This window comes from Platalea leucorodia, assembly GCF_965183815.1.
Source record: "Platalea leucorodia genome assembly, chromosome: 2".
Taxonomy (NCBI): domain Eukaryota; kingdom Metazoa; phylum Chordata; class Aves; order Pelecaniformes; family Threskiornithidae; genus Platalea; species Platalea leucorodia.
In genome coordinates this window covers 30,727,360-30,748,385 of record NC_138824.1, presented here as the reverse complement: position 1 = coordinate 30,748,385, position 21,026 = coordinate 30,727,360, and the positions used below count along the sequence as shown (strand labels likewise).

The 21,026-nt window shown below is 40.1% G+C and overlaps 1 protein-coding gene across 10 annotated transcripts in view; it reads left to right on the top strand.

Moving 5' to 3' along the window:
- FNDC3A (fibronectin type III domain containing 3A) overlaps window positions 1–21,026 on the top strand; it is a 124,220-nt gene that overhangs the window by 61,579 nt on the left and 41,615 nt on the right. For all 10 annotated transcript variants that reach the window (XM_082304062.1, XM_082304058.1, XM_082304055.1 and 7 more), the window contains 4 exons: window positions 5,915–5,991; window positions 10,743–10,980; window positions 13,502–13,774; window positions 15,917–15,975. In XM_082304062.1, coding sequence (XP_082160188.1) covers window positions 5,932–5,991; window positions 10,743–10,980; window positions 13,502–13,774; window positions 15,917–15,975 — 630 coding nt within the window. In that variant the 5' untranslated portion in view covers window positions 5,915–5,931. The remainder of the gene's footprint in view (window positions 1–5,914; window positions 5,992–10,742; window positions 10,981–13,501; window positions 13,775–15,916; window positions 15,976–21,026) is intronic.

Below are 21,026 nucleotides of genomic sequence, written 5' to 3'. Positions count from 1 at the left end.
TTTTGTAATTAATTGTAGCTGCTGGGAGCCCAAAATAAAACTTTGAAGTCTTAGCCATTATGTGAAAGGCAGAGCGGTGCAACTATTTGTGGCATCTGGGACTATTGATTTACTGCAGCCCGTCAGTGTTGGAGGGGTGTGCTGCTACGTCAGCTGTGCGCTCCATTGTTTCAACTGCTGTGGCCTTTGTGTTTGATCCTGTCGGTGCTTGCGTCAGTGATGCATATCATCGCCCTGTGTGATGTCAAAGTGTGGGTGTTCGGTTATAGAGCCATAGTTAACCTAATGTGCTGCAGTAAATCCTGAATGCTATTTCCTCCTGGGGATAACAGTGATTCATCGCCGTTCACATTAGACTAATGCTAAGTATAGCAGCGTTCATGAGCCGCAGTATCCACACAGATTAGTATCAAAGCCATTGCAGCTTTCTGAACGCGGTGCCAGAAAGTGCGTGTTTGCAACCAGATCTGTTTGCGCACCTCCTTTCTTAGGTGTAAACTGATTAGCAGTTCAGCCGAAGGTAAATCCTACGGCAGGGTTGGCCTGAAGTAATCCTTCATAAGTTAATCATGCTCATTAACGTAAAAGCTTTCAAAAAGAACTTGGGTCGCAGCGGCCGACGACAGTCGGTAGCCTACCGTACAAACCAGAGCAGCAGCCCTGGGCCATGGCCAGGGCAGCCTTCCTCGGCGGGGACGATGCCCCCCGAGAAGCCGCTCCTTGAAGCCCAGGGCCGCGCCGCCGCTTGTGCCGAGGGGCAGCTGGCCCGGCCCCCCGCCGCGGCCCGAGCAGGGCGGCGCGGAGCGGCGCGGAGCGGGCCGCGGGGCGGAGCCGGGCGGGGCGGGACGGGGCGGGCAGCCGCGCACCTGAGCGAGCCGCCCCGCCCCGCCCCGCCTGCCGCGGCGCGCCGGGGAGCAGCCGCCCGCCCGGCCCCGGCCCCGGCCCGGCCGCTGCCCAAGCCGAAATGAGCGGTAAGGTGTCCCGGCTGCCCGCCTCGCCCGCCGGTGCTTTGAAAGGCAGAGGCAGGGCGCGGCGCCGCAGGCAGCCCCGGCGCTGGCGCGGCAGTGGCGGATGGGGGAATGCTGCGGTGGCTGGAAAAAAAAGATGCGGGGAACCCGAGCGCTGCTAAATCCCGCTCTGGGGGATGCGGGGGCTCCCGGGGGTGGGGGGGTGGGGGGCCGGCCGGGCCGGGGGGGCTGCGGTGGCCCCGAAACCGCGAAGGGATGGGAGGCCATGACGAGCCCGGGCTTGGTAAGAGCAGGGCGATGGGCGGCTGCTGCCCCGGAAGAGCATTCGCCCGCCCGGCCGCGAGCCGGTGCCGCTCTTGCGCTGGAAATCCACGGTGCTCGCCTTTGCCGGGCGCTTTCATGAGCGACTCAAAATGGAGCGATGCTTAATGGTGAAAATAAAAAGGAATCGTCTATCTGTTAGGCAAGCGGTGGCGGTATCCTCACATTTTCAGGAGTGACTATGTTTAGATCCGTTTGTCACGATCCTTGGCAATTATGCAGTGCTCTTCGTTTTGCTACACGTTTATGGTAGCTGTAATGAGCATGATGAGGTTTTTACAGTCAGCTCAAATAGACATGTTGGAGAACTTCGCCCGCTGTTGCTGCGGGGGGAGATATTCCTCCCGTTGTCGGGATATTTTTTTATGTATTTCCTGTTTCAGGGCACATATTCCAAGTTTTATGTGATCTTTGATAGGCACCTTGATTTTTTTTTTTTTTTTTTAACTTAGAACAAAATGCTTACATAGAGACTTTACAAGTTTTCCCTTTCATAATAGTGAAACAGCAAATTTCAGGACAATAATAAACGGAAGGCGTGGTGAAACATCTGCCTCTTGGGTTCCGTTGAGTTAAACAAATCTTTACTGTGTTTGATGAGTCATTTTTCAAGAATAAAGTATAAAACACGGCTATGTGTTTGTCTCCCACAATACTTCTTTTCCACTTCTTATATAAGAGAACTTGTGTACCTGAAAGTGTATAGAAGATTCGAGACCTTCTTTTACAGCCATCAAGTCATCAACATTCATAATATAGTGAATGAAGTCAATTCCATTTATGTGCAATACAGAGAATTAGATGTTTGCTTAACACGAATTCCTGATGCTCTCGTTTGCTGGTACTTTATAATCAGTCTCACCTCATGGTGAGACAAAACACACCGGCTTTGTCATGCGCTGGTCTAGCCAATGCCTAAAAGCATGAAAACTCCTCTTGCAGCGTATTTCACTGAAGTAGAGCCAAGATCTTCACATAAGCTGTTTTTTAAAAGGAAGGAAAAAATCTGGTTTTATAGCATATTAGCATTTTATCTTTAGATACAGGAAAGCTTTTTTTTTTTATTTTTTGCAGGTAGTAATATACTTTGTCAAGAAATCAGTCATTTCACTGGAAAGACCCTACGGTCATTAAAATATATAAAGTCTGCCAACTTTTCTTTCATGCTTTCCATTTTCTTGAATGTTGCTCTGCAATCTAACTTCGTTCCACAACCACTTGGAAACCTAGAAGTAAATAAGAGTTCACCCTTACATCTTGAATATTAAAATCTATATTTTCATTAATTCTGGAACTTTAAAGTGCTAAAGGTGGGGTGCAAGTTTTCAAACTACTAATTTGACTCTATTCTAATACTGCCATAATTTTTCAGGTTCATATGTTGCCTTTATGTCTTTGTTTTTGTGACCGCTAGATTATGGGTATACGGAAAATGGCTTTGTGGATCAACCTTTGTACTGGATTTGAGATAACTGCCTTTTTTTGATTGTTAGAGAGATTAAAGCACTAAATAAGTAAGCTTTAAAAAGATTGTTAAACAATATTCTTTAGACATTTAAAGCAAAACAAAACAAAAAGTCAAACACAGAGACACCCGCCTGTTCACAAAGAAAAGGGCTGTTCATGTTAGAGATCCTTTGTCCCCCGAGGATGTTGAGTTTGCGGTAAAAAGTTCAAGTAACTATGGTCTTAATTATCAATTTACCTGAAACTTACATGGTTTAAAATTGTGAGTGTAATAAAAGTGTCAGTGTTTTGTATTCATTATGGAAAAACTACAAGTAAGCAATACAAGATACAAGCTGTGTAAAATCCACCTTCCTATGTAAGAATATAAATGGTTATTTGATTTAATGACAACTTACAATAAATATGCTTCCATTACTGTTGACCTTTTTGAATTTATTGTAAGCTAATACTCTAAAGCACTTTTTCAGCTTCTCTTTCTCTGCTTTTTACTTCACTTTCGTTTCTTTTTAGCACCTCATACTCAGGAGAAACTTTCACTGACACATTTTTGAAGTTTCAGCTGAGCAAAAAGACCCGAAGGAGGTTCAGTTCTCAATTTATAGCTTACTGTAACCCTTATATTCTTTGCTGTTACACAGTTCAGATAGTTTAGTTAATCTTTCAATTAAGACCTTGTTCTTAAAAAGTCTTTTCCCTTCCCTCCCCCAGTTGTGGGTTAACACTTCATCGAGAATAAAGCTGTGATTCTTTTTCGATAATACATTTCAGAACTTCTCTATCTTATTCTAAAGAAGTCCCTGTAGTATGTGTAATCAAGTTGGATTACATGCTACTTTTTAAAAGAATGCTTTTTGTTCCTTTTTCCCTGCTCTTGGCATTTCGACATAGTTATCTTTATTTTTCTGTCAAGTTCATACTTATCAGAATGAGGTATGCTAGTCTTATATACTGTACTTTGCATTTACTTAGTACTTTCCATTTACAGATCTTAACTGAGTTTATAAAACATTAATGTAGAACTATGACTGTCCTTTCAGAAGTATTATTGAAACTTGATTAAGCGTTGGATTGATGCTTTTTGTAGCTTCACTCCACTGAATTGAAAATTTGGAGAATGCAGCCTGGAGTGTCTGAATCCCAACCTTATGCGCTTGCTGCAAAACCTGGTCAGGTTATATTGTGCTTCAATTTTTCTTTAATTATTAAACTTCAGCAATTGTTGCTGTGTGTATATTAAACACAAGGATGTAAGGACGTCTGTCGGCAGTCCCTCTTGAAGCCTATGCCAATGTGCTTGCGCTCATATAGGCCAGTATCAAATACTAAAGGGGGGGAGCATAAGGATAGGGCAGGCACACAGAAATAACTTTCTTGTTTCTAGCTTCCTAAACCAAAAGTAATACTTGTATTTTTTACAGCTCTTAATGGACTACTTCTCTCAATTTGCTTAACTACTTCTGAACCAAACCTTTAGTTTCCACAATGTTCTTAAAGCAAGGAGTTAGACCATTTAGTTGTACATCTCACGAGAAATTCCTTTATCTGTTTTAAACGTTTTACCTGGTGATTTGGTTTAATATCTCTGGCTCTTGCATGTGAGAAACTGTAAATGATCTGTCTTCCCATTTTTAGGCAGTTTGTGGGTGCTTTTTTTTTAATAGGTCTTTTTCCTATTTCTCTCCTGCCAGTCCTTTTACAATTTAACCATCTTCAGGTGGAAGAATCCTGGTCTCTTTAATCTTTCCTGATAAACAGGTGGAAAGCCACTGTAAACATCTCCTCTTTTTTTGTCCTTATCTAGTTCTGTGTGTTCTTTGTGAAAGGTGGAGACAAGCACCGCGCATAGCACGCACGGTGCTGAGGTACAGTGTGGATTTATAGTGTAGAGTAATAACGTTTTCTGCTTGTTCTCTGTTCTGTTAGTAATGATTTTTAATGTTCTCTTTCTTCCTGCAAACACCACTGAACAGCGCTCGGCTGGTATTTCCTTGGAAATATATGTAGTAACTCCATAGTTGCTTATTTGCAGCTAACTTATGGCTTATCACCATAAATAAATACTTCTGTTGGTTTTGTCCAGGTGCATTACTCTGTACTTAGCAGCACTATTTCTTCTGCTTTTTAATCATCTGGTCATTGAGTACTGCGTGATCCTTTGCAGCTAAGATTTGTCACCTCGCTGTTCATTTCCTCTTCCAGAAATTTTGTTAATGCATTGAACAGATTGATCTTTACATGTCTCTGGGACTCCTTTGGTCACTCCAGGCACTTTGAAAGCTGATCATTTACTTCTCTTATTTCCTGTTCTCAGGCTCGTTAGTTATTCATGAGAAGCCCTTTTCCTGTTTTAACCAAATGTAGCATTATTTCTTTAAGAGTCTTTGAGAAAGATTGTTAAAAGCTTTTTGAAAATCCAAGTATGTCGCAGCGTCCCTATGCTCTTTGAAGTTACCAAATTTTTTAGGCAGTATTTTATCTACAAATGCTGCCTTAACACATCCCCATTGTGTCATATTTATCTAAGCGTCTGCAAACTCTGTTCTTCCTGGTTTGCATGGTACAAGGATCATCATGGTATCACAACTTTTCCCGTTAGTAGGAGTAGACTTACTGGCTTGTACTACACTGGCTTTCCCCTGGGGCCTTAAGTTAGTGTCCCGTTTGCCACCTCCCACTCCTCTGGTACTGAGACCACTTTAGGTGATAAGACCATAGTAACAGAGCAGCAATTTTGTAAGTAATTTTCTTTACAACTCATAACTGAATACTATCTAATTTCAGCAATCTGTTTGAAATATGGGGGGGTTTGTTTCTGTTTTAAAGTCTCTTCTATTGTCATTTCATCTTGGGACACTTCTTTTGACTTGTCACCTCTTAAGAAGTTTTGACATAAGCTCTTTTGTGACCTTACTGACAGAGAAGGGAGAAATATCTGCTGGTGAATTTTTTTAAATGTAGTTTATTTTTTTCCTAACTGTTTCTTGGGTTTCTGAGAGTGCCCTTTGCTATAATTTTATCTGTACAGCTCATTGCTTTTGTTTATCCATGTTATCTTGTATATACTTCACAGAAACTTTGCAGTTCGGTATGTTATTCTTTGAACTTTCTCAAATTATTAATTGGTGCTGTACTGAATATTTCTGTAACCCATTTAGGTCCTGCTCAGGTTCCAATGATGTCCCCAAATGGTTCAGTGCCTACTATTTATGTGCCTCCTGGATATGCCCCACAGGTATGTCCCTTCATTTGATTCTTATTTTATTTCTTTTTATAAAAATTATAGGAGTAGAACCAAAATAGCTAATTCAGTAAATTAATGTGTCAAGTTTCAGAGTCACTGTGGTTGAGCAAGTAAGTAAGGGGAGATGTCCCGTAGTATCTCTGTGATGGGAGACTTCTGATACTATATATGTGCCTGTCTAGTTATACATTAACTACTTACATAACGATAACAAGCACAGTTCCTTGTTGAGTTCAGGATCTTAATGTACTCAATGGCCTCTGAACATAAAATAAAATCATGACCCAGATAGTTCATTATGTAGGGCCTGTACTGAATTCTGGGTTAGTGGACGTTTTCTTTTGGCACCAATATAATTTTATATACGTACATAGTTCATGTCTGCAAAGTTCCTTGCAGATAAGGAGTAACACAGATCAGTTAGAAAAAGTGTAGCAAACAACATGCAAAATATGTCAGCTGTCCATTGGGAATAAGTGTTTCCACAACTTATCTTAAAATGGAGCTCTGATTTTCTGTGCTGTGCGATTCCTAATTTAGATGCCTGAAAATTAAATGTGAGCTAGATAACCTGGACATCCTTTAAAGTAGATTAAAAGCATGATTCCTCTTGGCTATTTTTGACACCAGTATTATAATGAGATGTGTGGCCTTCTAGATGCGTGTCTCTTTCTTTCTCTCAACTGTAGAACAAGCCTGGGGGTTAGTAGGTCAGACCTGGAAGTTAGAGCAGATGAATACCACTCTCTGTAACGTATGTCTTTCTCACGACGTTCTGTTAGTGTGACCAGTCTACCTCTGACTCAGCGTGCACCTCATGGTGTACACAGAGAAGAGACTACAGCACGTAAAATGCAACAAAAAAAACCCACAGTGACCAGCGGATGTTACACAAATTATCTGAACTGCATAAAAAATAGTCATCTAGCAAAAGAAAAAGGCTGTTAGGTTAGGCAGGCTAATGCTCCATGGTTTTACCTTTCATATGTTGAAAGCTGGCTGATAGTTGATTCTTGCATCCTTCATAGTTGAGTTTCCAAACAGACAGAAGAAAAACAAATTAAAAATAATCATGAAAATCCATTTATCTTTAGGTCATAGTAAAAAGTCTTGATTCCTATTAGAATTAATTTTTAAAGAACTGAAAGAATATTTGAGGTATGTAAAACTCTAAATTTTACCGTATTTCTTGAGTACTTAATTTCAGTTGATGAAGTACTTAATGTTTAAAAAGTTGTGTAACCTGTGCTAATCTGGATAATATTTGTAAAAGGAATTTATCCTTCTTTTGAGGACAGCTTGCAGCAGACAGGCTGAAGGACCGGGCCTTGCTGGGGCATGCTCATTAGCCTTTCATTGGAGCTTGTTAGTGCAGGCAGGTGGTGCGCTAACACAGCTTTCTGACTTTTGAACTGAAGGGGCGTTATATCTCTCCAGCTCAGAGTACAGGTGGAATGAGCTCATGTCTGCTGTTTTTCATCTGAGTGGAAGTATCATAGTCCAGGAAAACCTGTAGTTCATAAGGCTTCTGAAGTATTTACTGCTGGCAAAACATACCAGCCATTGTGGTTTATGATGGAAGTTCCTGTTAGAAACCAGAAGATTTGATAGTAGTCTTGCAAACACGAAAGTCTAACACTATTGAGCTAAGAGTTATCCCAAGCTTACTGCAGTCCCAGCAAAGTAACTTAATGGTTTCTTCAGGCATCGTATATTTTTAAATGTCAGCAGCTGCAGATGTATTTTGAGAGAAACTGGAAACCAGCTAAATGTCTAAAGCCATCAGCCTGGAAAAACAACTTCAGCATAACCATCTTTTGTCTATCCATTTTCATTTAGTTCTATTATGTCTCTGCTGCCTTCAGTTCATGTTTGGCAGTGATACAGTATACTGTCCTCTGTTAGAAGTTGGGGATAACTACAGAATAAAGCATATTTATTTTTCTTATATCACATAAATAAAAAGCAATTCATAAGTTGATTTACTTTTCCCCTTCCTCTTCTTTTGGAACTGTAGTTGTAAAACTCTGAAAGAAAGCACGCCTTTATTCATCCTCTCTAAGCTGTCTATATTCACTGTCTTTAGTTAGAGTTTTCCAGTGATGTTTGCTTGGTTCACTCAACCAAACAGGCCTATGCCAGAACTAAGTGTTTTGCTAGCACAATTAGGATAATAGATAGCTTGTTTACTTTTTAAAATTTAAAATCATATACTTGACATGATACTCTTACTGCTATTTGGAGGATTTTTATCTGTGTAGTTGCCTGGTAGAGGCCTAATGTTGAGTTGATGTTTGATTTAGAGGCACAGTTACAGACTTGTCAAACTCTCCATTTTAACACTGTTAAACTTAAGGTCCCTGCTGCTATGAATTAGGTATCTATTTCTGAGTTACTTAGGCTATTAGCAGACCCAAGAAAACACATAAATTATAAACTAAGTAGCCTGTTTTTCTTATGGAAGCTGCTTCCTACGTAATCTGAATCTGCTCATAAATTCATGATAAATTGCAATTTTGTTTGTGTAAGCAAAGAGGACTTAAATAATTAAAACTATGTTTCAGTGTTTAGAGAATTTCATTGGACAGCAGAAGTTCCAGTCGCATTTACTGCTGTTAAAATATCCTGCCTTAAATAGCACACAGCAGTGGTTGCACTGATATGAAGAATGTTGTCTTTAGTGAAATTACTCTTTCCTAATAAGGGACAATTTATGTATACTGAAAATAGTCGGCCCATTTTTTAAAGTCAACAGTATGTATGTATTTTAAAGCTGTGCTCACTTAGGCCATTTATATTAATTTCCAGCTCTCTGTGTAAGTAAGGTGGGAACAGCTCCGTTGTGTACATACTTTTATGTCTTCCGAATGTTATTGCATATGCATAGAGGGCTTCATTCTACTGTTACACTAGAAGCATACAGCTGTGTCTACATAACTGTCTCAGTACAGTAGTGAAGTTTTGAAACAATTTCCTAGACCAACCTCACTTACCTTGCATTGGTTCAGCTAGCAGGATGATTTTGGGGTGTATAAATTAGATTGCTGTCAGAGAAAACAACAGCAGAAGCTCTGTTCCAGATGTACCAGATGCACACCAACCCCTGGTGAAGACATGGTAAAACCAATGATTGATTCTTCAAGCAGCTTTCTGCCATGGACTTGGTGGAAGTGTTCACAGCAGGGCATGGGACTAAATCTAGCCAAGTCTAATACCCTTAAGCTTAAACAGTGGAGTTGAAAGCAGCTTGGCACTAAGTGCTTTGATCTATTGATCTGCTCCTGTTGCACCAGGTTCCTCATTGGTGTACGTGTCCCCACCTCATTTCGAATGCCAGTGAAAACTTATGTCATAGGGTTGCCTTGTACACTGCTTTTGAATGTAGTCATGACATTCCAGATTCCTTTGTTCTTCTTCCCCTTTTCTGGATAAATGTTTCATCTGAAAACGTACATTGAAGTCCCTGCTGTGGCTTTATTTTCCAGCATTTTACTAGGAAGTGGAGAACAATTTATTCATTGGCATCCCAGACACTAAATTATTGACACCACAATACATACAAGTCAAATTATGTCAAGATCATCTCTAGATATTACCGACAGTCATGTATTTTTGTGAATTTACTGCTAGTGATACAAACATCTAGAGAGGATCATGATGGCAGTCTTCCCTGTCTGTGATGTGCTCCAAGGGGGGGACCCTGTTTCTGGTCCGGTTGATGACCAACCCTCGTTTAGTGAACAGCATTTTCTGCTTCAGTACTGTGTGCCTTTGTGCCTGCTCTCCACCAGACCCCTACCTTCTGCAGACCCCAGACATGCTACGTGTACCACGAACAGCACACTTCAGCTCCCTGCATCTTATGTGACCACACTTACTCTCATCGTGGGATTGCATATGCTGCTTTTGTTTCTTTGAACCTCTAGCAACATTGCTAAGGGCTGCACTCGTGTCCTTCAGCAGAAGGCTGTCCTGTCACATCTCCTATTTGCCATTTTTGCACAACAAGCCTCTTAGCACACCAGAGTCTGGCAGAGGCTGCCACAAAGACCTCCGTTTTCTGAGTAGCGTGTGGCTTCCTCCAGGGTGCAAGACATTTTAACGGCGGGGAGAATTCTTTTTAAAAAATACCTTGAGTTGTGAAGGAGTCTTGAGAGGGCTGACTGCCATCCTGCTAGTTTTTTTGCTTTAACAGGTTGATGCAGACGATGGCTGCTGTACGCCAACAGGTACAGTATGCCAAGTGCCTCCTGGGTTAGTGCTGGCGGACTGAGTTGAGCACCGAGCAAAGATCAGACACTGTTGTGCCTTTTCTCTCACCGTTTTTGTGGAGTGAGGGTCCCTCCACCCACCAAATCACTTCTATGGAACAATCTCATTGTTATACTGTCGAGCAAATCCTAGGAGCAGTGCAAGCAACGTGAATGAAGGTGGAAACAGGACCCTGGGGAAAAGCTAGGCTCATGTCATAAATATACCTGGTTGTTTATAAGATGTTGTTGCAGTCAAATTTTTTTAACAGTATTTTTACCTATCACATTGCAAACTTAATGGCATTATTGCAGTTCATATGCTTAATGTAGATAGCCCTTTAATTGTCTTGTATTTTTTTTTCTTGTGGTCTGTTCTCCTTTTCTCAAATTTAAAGGTTCTACTGTTCCTAGTTTTGTTTAAGTATCTATAGAAACGTACTTTTCAGACTGTCATTTTGCTTTTGGTGCATGGTCTCTTTCTCTGTACAGGTTATTGAGGATAACGGTGTTCGAAGGGTTATGGTGGTTCCCCAGGCTCCAGAATTTCATCCTGGTGGTCATGCAGTGATACACAGGCCTCCACATCCCCCACTGCCTGGCTTCCTTCCTCTTCCAGCCATGATACCCCCTCCACCACGTCATATATACTCACCCGTGACCGGAGCTGGTGACATGGCAACGCAGTACATTCCACAGTATCACACCTCACAAGTATATGGGGATCTGGGTAAGTAGCTTATCGAATATTGCAAGTTCTATCAAAGGAAATAATGCTGCACTTATTTCCAGCATCTGTTATGCTGATGTACGGGCTTTATCAAGGAAGACTTACAGCTTGAGTGGGAGCTATACACAAAAGTTTTACGAGGATACTAGTCTTGTTTTTACTGAAGCTTATTATTCCAGAAGAAGTTCTTTTCATTAATTTGACTTGTCTATTCAGCGATCCATTAAGCATACAGATTATCTCTTATGTGTATCAGTTACAGATTTGCCCAGGAGAGCAATGCAGGAAGTGTTTGTAGCGATTCAATTGGTGCCTTCCCCTAAGATGAAAAGTTTAAATCCATACCTGAGCACTGTTCTGAGATCTCATGTCTTGCAGGTATCCTGTTTGAAGCGTAACACAGAAGTTCTTAGTATTGATTATGACAAAAATTGCTATTTTTCATAAAACTACATGCGTTTAGTCCAGTGTCCGTATTGAAGTCCAACTTGAGTAATCAGGTGCTGCCAACCTAAACTTAATACTGTAGTGGAAGTTATCTTTGGTAGTGCTATTGACATCTGCCTTTAATGCTGTTTAGTGCAAAGTGTATGTTTGTACTAACTGAGGCGTTGGATTCTTAGATTAATATTTACATTTCTGGTGGACTTGCTTTTCTTTAGATAAACTTCTGCTATAAAGCAGGTGCCAACCTTGCAAGACTTCCAGAGAGCAGTGCCAGGTTGCTGTTTTTAGAGAAAGAAGCTAGAAGTTATGGAGGGGGAGACTAAACACGGCTTTGTCATGTCGTTGTAGATGCATAGATTCTCAGTGTTCTGTAATACTACTAAAATAATCTAAAAATGTTCTCCATATAGTCACTGTGCTTAAATAGTCATGACGTACAAAGCCATCAGATAAGAATATACTGATGTCTTGATCTTACTGGACTTTTTAGTGTTTCTGTATTCTTAAGCTGTACTTTATTTCTTCCTTGCACTACTTTGATAACAGTACACTATTTGTTGTTCTTTGGGTGCTTGTTTATAGTTTTATTAATTTCTTGGTTTCCTGTAGATGGCAGTTGTTTGCTTTTGGTTTGCTAAATTAAGAGATTGGAGTATGATAATTAAATGCATAAAAGATAAAGGATACTTCTTGATGGAATAATATTTTTTAGATTTCTGCTGCTAGGTTATATCCCTCTAAATATGAATCCAGTGATGATTTGCTAAACTGCTAATGTAAAAAAAATTGATGAAGTGGGATTCTTTGGTTTCGCTTTGTCTTAAACATAAGATGCCTTTGGATTTAGAGAATTAGAGGACTAGGGATGCTTTAATTTGTTAAATATTTGCTACAGGTTTCATATTTAATTCTGGACCACTGACTTTGGCTATGGCTTTCAGAAGTCAAAGCTCAAGTTAGGCTCCTATATGTGTAATGTGAATTTAAGGGGAGAAAAAACCCAGAAGCGCTTAGAGCATGGTAGTTCTCTAACAAGAGCATCTAAATCTCTAATGGTAGAGAAAATCAAATTTCTAAATAGTCACAGCTGATCTAGTAGTCCTCTGTCAAATTTTCTGGGAATTAAGCTGACCTAAAAAAAACAGAACCTGAAAAGTTCTCTAGTTTTGTGATTTTATCCTTCTTGCAAGGAAGGTTTTATTTGCTCTTGTTTTCTATACTTCCTAGCACATAAGGAATGACAAATAATGAACTTCATTCTTCAGACTGAGTGATCCAACTTACCTGAAAATGGACAAATTCTATGCTGGTTTTGAAGGATACATTTTTTTGAAAGCTTTCATCATTTATCATAGATAGGGTTACACTAAGGAAACAGTTGGTGTCATGTGGTACACTGTTTTAAAGTCTTGAGTCAGTAAGCTGTTTCTAAGCATAAAGGTGAAATGGATAAAAATGTTAGAATTGGACAGAAAAGTTCACCAATCTGCAGTTTAATTTTTTTCATTAGTCTGGTGCTGACTTTTCCAAAGCCATGTTCTGACTTAGAGATGGGACTTTGGTAATCCTGCAGCAATGCCTCAGGTTACTGTGTACAGGTATAGTGTACTTAACAAGAGTTATTCAGTTGCCTTATGCTTTTGTGGGATTTTTCTCTGTTGATTTCTGCTGAAGCACCGTTGAAGTAATAGAGCTGTGGTTGCATTCCAAAACTTAAAATTTCTGTATTTTTTATTCAGCATTAGTGCAAACCTATTCCTATGTAATGAAGTAGCACATTTTTTCTGTGTTGACTTTATCCTGTACCCTACAGCTCAAGGAAGATTATAGAAACATTTTAAGAATAATTTTTTGGTAGAAAAAAGATGTGGGAAGGAAAGATTACACTTTCTCCCCTGACATGTTGTTCATGTCCAGTTAGTGTATATTAGTTTACCTGCTGGACACTTCAGCTTTCCAATAGGAGTAGAGATGCAGTTTTACACACTTAGCACATAGCATTTTTAATAGATTTTTAATCACATTCTGTTCTTAGTGATTATTTTTAATTTTTTTCTTCTTTACTTTCATTTAGATACTCTGCCTGCTCATGGAAGATCCAACTTTAGAGACGAAAGGTCTAGTAAAACATATGAAAGGTTACAAAAAAAATTAAAAGATCGACATGGAACTCAGAAGGATAAGTTAAACAGTCCTCCATCGTCTCCTCAGAAATGTCCTTCTCCAACAAGTGAACATAATGGACTTACAAAAGGACAGGATGCAGCTGGTATAAGCACAGGTTCTACCAAAAGCAAGTCTTTGGGTAAAGGAAAAAGCAATTCTCAGACAGACACAGAAGTAGAAGGTAAGTGTTAACAAAAATAATATATATATATATATATAATGCAAGTCCAATGTCTGGCTGAGCATAGCATTTGTAGATAGAACACCGTACTTTGACAATCTTGAAGTTGAGTAGCAGCCTATAACTGCCCTGACTTACATAGAATGGAGTTAAGGGCAATCGGCCCGCTCCTCATATTGGAACAATGGGCCTAAGAGAACAAAACTACTGACATGCAAGTCTCCATGTAGATTGAGCAAATCTTATTAGTCATACTTCCTAACACTGTTTAAAGAAAAATCTGTGCTTTGTCCAGAGTTATTGGTGCTTACATTTTGAGGTATCACTGAATATTGATGGCCTGCTTGATATTGCAGAAAACATGGAAGGAACTAGGTGTCTGATACAGGAAACCTACATTCAACTTGTTAGATAAGAATATTTTTTAAAAGAGATACTATTGTTATATGACATTCACATAACGCCTGTCCCTACCAACTCATTATTGAAAGGCCTTTGTAGAAAAAGACTGGTCTTCACACTAGTCCATGTGAGTTCATGTTTTCTAAGACCCTACCATAGGGAGTGTGTTTATTATTAATACCTTTATTTCACCAGAAAGCTTGTGATCTCATAAATGGGCTGAATTCATTCAGTCTTGGTCATACAGTCGTCGTTGAATCTGATGATGTGTCACTATGCAACTTTCAGGTCACTGGCATAGCACTTCAGATTCAGAACACAACGTCAAAGACTTGTTGTTAGCCAAGTACAATTTTCTCAGAATAGGGAGTTTAAACTGGTGATGCTGAGGGAAATAAACCATGATTTTCTCAACTCATTGCAGTTTGCTTTGAGATGATAATTTTGTGCCAATGTATATTAGATAGCTGTAGACCAAAAGGAATGTGAAGACAATATGTCTAACTAAGACCAGGAAATCTCAACCTAAAAGAGCTGTTTAAAAACATGTGTACATGATACCCTGTGAAAGCTTAGTACCAACGGACACCTTTGAGATAAAACCTGAATTCAGAAGTTGGGAACTGTTGCTCCAAACTTGGAATGAATACTTGTCACTGTAGTTCCAGAGTGGCATTTGTCTTGGCTTCAGTTTGCTTTCTGCTAGTTGATATTTATCTGTGAGCTGACTTTACCGAGGCACAGGTGATAACATGCACTGTTGCTTACGTATGTTATGAAAATTATGTTAATGGTTCCTTAGAAGTATTTCATATGAAAAATGGAAAAGTCCACTTTTCAGAATTATTTATTTCAGGAGACATTTTGGAGAATTACATACTGTGACTTAGACTTGTGATAACAAGCAGAAGTCAGAAATGCATTTAATTAGCTATAAACTTAGAAATATAAAGTTGTAAATAGATTTGACATGTTTTTTTTAAAGAATTTTATCAGGTTTTGGTTTTCTTTTAATTTTAGTTTAAGGCGGGTTAAGTGAATTAAAAATGCCTGGCCACACCTTCAAAACTGAGTAGCCTGTTCACTTACGTTATTGAGATAATAAAATTTTATTATTGTGTGAGAGAAAGCACGTAAAACGCTTCCTATGAAACTTACCGAGTCCTCTATTAAGCTCAGCTATACCTTCAGCTGAAACAAAACACTTTAGATTCTTTCCCTGAGATGTAACTGAAGGCTTAAGCTAAGGTTTGCCCTTGCATTTGAGGGAGGCCAACAGTGTTAGCAGTAGTCCTCTGCCTGGTGTGCAGTAACATATTTACTGTAATGTAATGTAATGGCGTGTAAATATGTCATAAAACATATAAATATGTAATAAAACATATTTACATAGTACTGTAACTTGACTGCATCTATATCCAAAAAGAAATCTATAGGAGATATCTCAGCCAACAGCTTAAGTTTTCCAGAGCAGTAGTTTGTTTAAAGTTACACATTAATAAAAGATAACCAGGCTTTTTGTATTCCATTAAATAACAGATTTAGAAATAGTTTTATATGAACAACTTCTTTGGGAGCTTTTTTGGTTTTATGTTGCTCTAGATGAATGCAAGTTGGTAAGGTGTTCTATTTTATGCATCAGTGTACGCGCAGTTGTTGAATTTGAAGAGCTGTTTCACTGTAAAGTCACTGAACGATATTCATGGCTACTTTTTGTTTGCTTTGATTTTGTTTTTTAAGAAAAGGATGAAGAAACAAAAGCACTTGAAGCACTTCTTTCTAATATAGCCAAGCCAGTGGTAAGTAAATGAAGCTTTCCATAAAATCAGAATGTATCTGTTGCTAGTTTATACAGTTACACCTCTTTTTCTCTCTCCAAATTTAAAGGATCTTTAACTTCCTGCACTAAAGAAAACTCACTTAACTTCCAGTCACTGAAATGTAAATGACCAAAGTAATTTTTAGTATATTAACATTTATGAAGCTAAAATTGTCTTGGTATTTATTATGTGGAATTCTTCTTCTGGGCCACTCTGTGAAATCTCAGTATTAACAGAATTATAAAAAATATATATAGAAAGAGCTTGTAACATTGCCAGTAACATAATGATGATGCTTAACTTAAGATGATGCTTAACATCATCTATTACTGTAAAATCTGTTCTCAATTTCCTGTAACATTGTTTAGTTTTAACTGTTCAGGAAACAATTTTACACACCGGGTATCTCTAGGCATGAGAGATACCTACTGAGGTTTTGGAGAATCTTATTTGAAAAGTAAAGAAAAACTACGGCGGATTTCTCTTTAAGAATCTCTGGCACCTCCAGGGAAGAGACATAAAATTCACCAAGGAAGGTGACTGTCAGCAGTGAGCTTCTGACTTTCCTGCTTGAAAATCTACCAATTTTTTTTCAGTTTGTAAAACTGTAGTTCATAACCTCTGCGTAGAGACTCTTCCAAGCACTGTTGCCAAATTTAGCAGTTTCTTGCATTTTAGAACAGGCCTGTGTTCTTTTCTTTCATCATCTGGACCTTCCCTGGTCCTAACCTTTCTGTGAGGATTGACACAGCTTTTCCAGAAAACTGCACCCCAATCCTCAGTCCGCCAGCTTGCTTGAGTAAAAACAGCCTGTGTTCCCTATCGTAAACTACAAAAAGTCCATGCAACTGAAACTCCAGGAGGAGCTTGCCGTGAATTTGTCCAGTCAGCTATTTCCTCCATAATCAGGCACCCTGCTTTTCATACTTTGTCAGTCCTCGGCTTACCACGCCACACATGTGTATGTGCGCACACACACACACAGGCTTCACATAACTAATAAAGAGAAAGCTATGGAAGGAAGGACATACAGAGAAAAGAAGATGAAGAAGGAAAAAGGGTCAGATGGAATAATCATTGGACTTCCAGTGTTGCCATTCATCAGCTACATACCTTCTCCCCTTTACATCCCAGACAACCTCACTCCAGTTTTAGTGCCCCAGTCTTGATTCTTCTTTCATATGTTGCCTTACAGCCTGGTGAGGAGAGTCTGAGAGAGCTGGGACTATTTAGCCTGGAGAAGAGAAGACTCAGGGTGGGTCTTATCAATGTATATAGATACCTGCAGGGTGAGTGCAAAGAGAGTGGAGCCAGGCTCTTTTCAGTGTGCCCAGCGTCAGGACCAGAGGCAAAGCTGAAACACAGAGGGTTCCCTCTGAACACTTTTTTACTCTGAGGATTAATGAGCACTAGCACAGGTTGCCCAGAAAGTTTGTGAAGACTCGCTCTTTGGAGATACCGAAAAGCTGTCTGGACGTGATTCTGGGCAGCTGGCTTTAGGTGACCCTGCTTGAGCAAGGGGGGTGGACCAGATGACCTCCAGGGGTCCCTTCCAACCTCAACCATCCTGTGATTCTGTGGTGCTCCAAGGGCTGAGCAGGGATTGTAATTACAGAGGAAGTCCTGAATGCTTAGCGTCCTGCTGTGTCCAAGCATCAGAACGGGTTAACATGTCTGTGGTACCCCTGTGTCTTTGGTAGCTAAGCAGCATGGAGGTGGAAGCTGTCTGAATCAAATCCTATAAGAAAGGGTTGAGAGAGCTGAGATGAAGAAATGGAGAGGAGTTAGCTGATCCTGGCTGTTGCTGTGGTGTAGATAGTAGCTGGGACAGTCAAGTTCAGTAGTTCTTAACAGGATGACCTTGGTGATTGGAGCTAGTGGAGGGGCAATAAAAAGAATTTTTGGATAAGAAACTGGGACTGAAAACAAAGCTTAGGGAGATAAGGTGTGGAGGAGAAAGGAAGTGAGAGGAGAAGAAACAGCTCTGACAAGGAGCACAGGTCTGAAGGACAATGCAGACTTGAGGGATCCTAAAATAGATGAGGAGTCGAAGATGAGAAAATGAGACCAGGAACAAACAGAATAGTAGGTGTGAACTATTGGAAGAACAAGATGGAGAGCAAGTAGCTTTTCTGTTTGTTATTTTTACAAGCAGACTGACAATGAAAGGGTGATGGGAGCCTGAATGTCTTGTTAGTAAGACTGAGAGCGGTGGGTATAGTGGACAGTAGTAGCAAGAGACTGAAACTGCCTGAGAAAGATGAAGATTCATGAGACGAGGATACCAGAACTTTATTGAGAGACTAAAGGGCTGAAGTCTGGGGTGGAGTAACCAAGGAGTACAGACTGGAATGAAGAACAGTTGATTAGGACCAGACTTAGAGAAGCTGGAGAAAAAGAGTCAGAAGGGGTTATGGCTGTAAGAAATGAATGTAAGTCCACATCTGATAGCACTGATTTTTATCCAGGACCTGGAATGTAATCCAGCTTTCCCACATCTCATCTTTCTTCTGACAGCAAGTACCTGCAAGGTTTTACCAGCAGAGGTTGTGGTTTGCTGCCTGTTGTTTCACTGCCCAGCTATGCATCTCATCTCCACGGATGTTAGCAAACACTTATCACTGTTTGATCAAGCAGTAGAGACTTGTGCAGCGGATCTAAAGGCTGCAGGTTTGCTGTAGGATGATGCTAGAAAGAATTCAAGGGAGTCATTTGCTATTCAAAAATATATATATAAAAAATAGAAATAATACATATACACACACATATTCTAGGAAAATATGCATCAAAATACTGTTAGAAGAATTCTATTCCTTTCTCAAAGTGAAGCAAGAAAGATTTCCTACTAAGGCTCGTCCATTGTGTCCAAGATTACAATTGCCTTTTGTTTTTGTTGTTTGTTTGTTTGTTTTTAACACAGCAACACGCTGTTCTTTCTGTCTGGTCCTTGCCATTCACTGTACAAAACATACCTGCTTGGGGAATGGATCAGGGCTGTGCAGCTAAAGGGACTGGTGTCTTTGACGCCTTTTGGTTCTGAGTCAGGAGAGTCTGTCCCAGCGAGGGAGCATGTGCCTAGTTTAGCCACATACTGCATCAGAATGGATGCAGAAACAAACTGCTGCAAAGTTAGCTTACTGCAAGATAGTGTTGTCGCTGGGGCATGCTGTAAGTTGGAGTGGTTCTGCACATTGCACCATGCTGAGTCCTCAGCATTTGAGCAGAGTCTTCATCAGCTGTCATGTCCATTAACCAGATAGCAAAGCAAGCAGAAGAGAAGACAAGGGGACCTCAGGCAAAAGCAAAATGAAGAATGGAGCAGAAGGCTGAGTGTTTAATAAGGAGAGGCAATAGGAACTCGGAATTTGAGAGTTAGTTATATAGCATATAAATCCCTTGGGAGAGCATCATGTTTGGTGGTTCATGCATGTTCTGTGTATGCTTGCGGGCTTTTGTAATGTGATGCACCTCACTCACCAGTCAAGTAGCTTGTGTCACTGTCTGAATACAATCCAGTTTTCACATGCTAATACTGTTTTTTTGTTTGACTCAAATGGCAGTGTAATATAGTTAGTGAGGAGATTCACTTTTACAAGCTAGACTGCTAATGAAGACATGCCCATCTCTTAGTTCCCCTAGTGCTAGGGCCTGATTCAAGTATTGTACTCTGCAGAAGCACACAGTGCTCAGAGCTGCAACCAAAATCAATTGCAGCTGCTTGAATAAGTATACAAAGTGATAAGTAATGCCACATTTTCTGAAAAAGCCACTCCTGAGTGTCTCAGAGCACCTAAGAATAGTGGATTCTTCTGATCTTAGTCTTTGTTCTTCAAAAATACTTTTTTCCTCCTTTATATTGCAGAGATTTCTTTAATATATGCTAGTGTTTTGTGCTTGAGAACTGACAAGAATTTCTGAAACTTTAGTAATTATTTTCCATAATAGAGCTCTGCCTAGTGTTCAAAAAGTCAAGTATTGGGATATTATTGAACATCAAGGATAAAGGACAATATTGATTGTCCTGCTCTACTCTGCACTGGTGCAGCCTCATCTTGAGTGCTGTGTGCAGTTTTGGGAGCCACAGTACAAAAAGGATACGAAGCTACTAGAGAGTGTCCAGAGGAGAGCCACGAAGATGGTGAAGGGTTTAGAGGGGAAGCCGTACGAGGAGCGGCTGAAGTCACTTGGTCTGTTCAGCCTGGAGAAGAGGAGACCGAGGGGAGACCTCATCGAGGTCTACAGCTTCCTCACAAGGGGAAGAGGAGGGGCAGGTGCTGATCTCTTCTCCCTGGTGACCAATGATAGGACCCGAGGGAAGGGCAGGAGGATATGCCAGGGGAGGTTTAGGTTGGACATTAGGAAAAGGTTCTTCACCCAGAGGGTGGTGGAGCACTGGAACAGGCTTCCCCAGGAGGTAGTCATGGCACCAAGCCTGACAACATTCAAGAAGCATTTGGACAACATCCTCAGACATAGGGTGTGATTTTTGGGGTTGTCCTATGCAGGGACAGGAGTTGGACTCGATGATCCTTGTGGGTCCCTTCCAACTCAGGACATTCTATGATTGAATAATTGCTTCTTAAGCAATGAGTAATTACTGTCATATGCTTGCATCAAGAGAAGCTGGAGTTTTGTGTTAAAATAGTATACGCTGATGTAATTTAAGACTGCCATAGTGCATATGCACAATAGAGAAAAGTTTTTTACAGGAAATCTTCATTTTAGCAATTCTTAATCTTCTCATACTTTGCTTGTCTCCCTTATTAATAGTCTTGTGACGAAGAATATAGCTGGACCTAGACTTGTCTTTAAGAATCATTCGCTTAGGTGGAAGCTGAATCTGAAAAGCAGTGCCAAATGTTTTATAAATGAGTTGAAAAGGACTTAAATTACATTCTCTAATTCTCTCTTGTTGATGCTTGTGGCTGTGTTGGTTTTTTTTGTTTGGTTGGTTGGTTTTGTTTTTTTTTTTTAGCAACTGAGAGCAGTTCAAAATACTCATAAACTTGTATGTGAATTTACTGATGTCC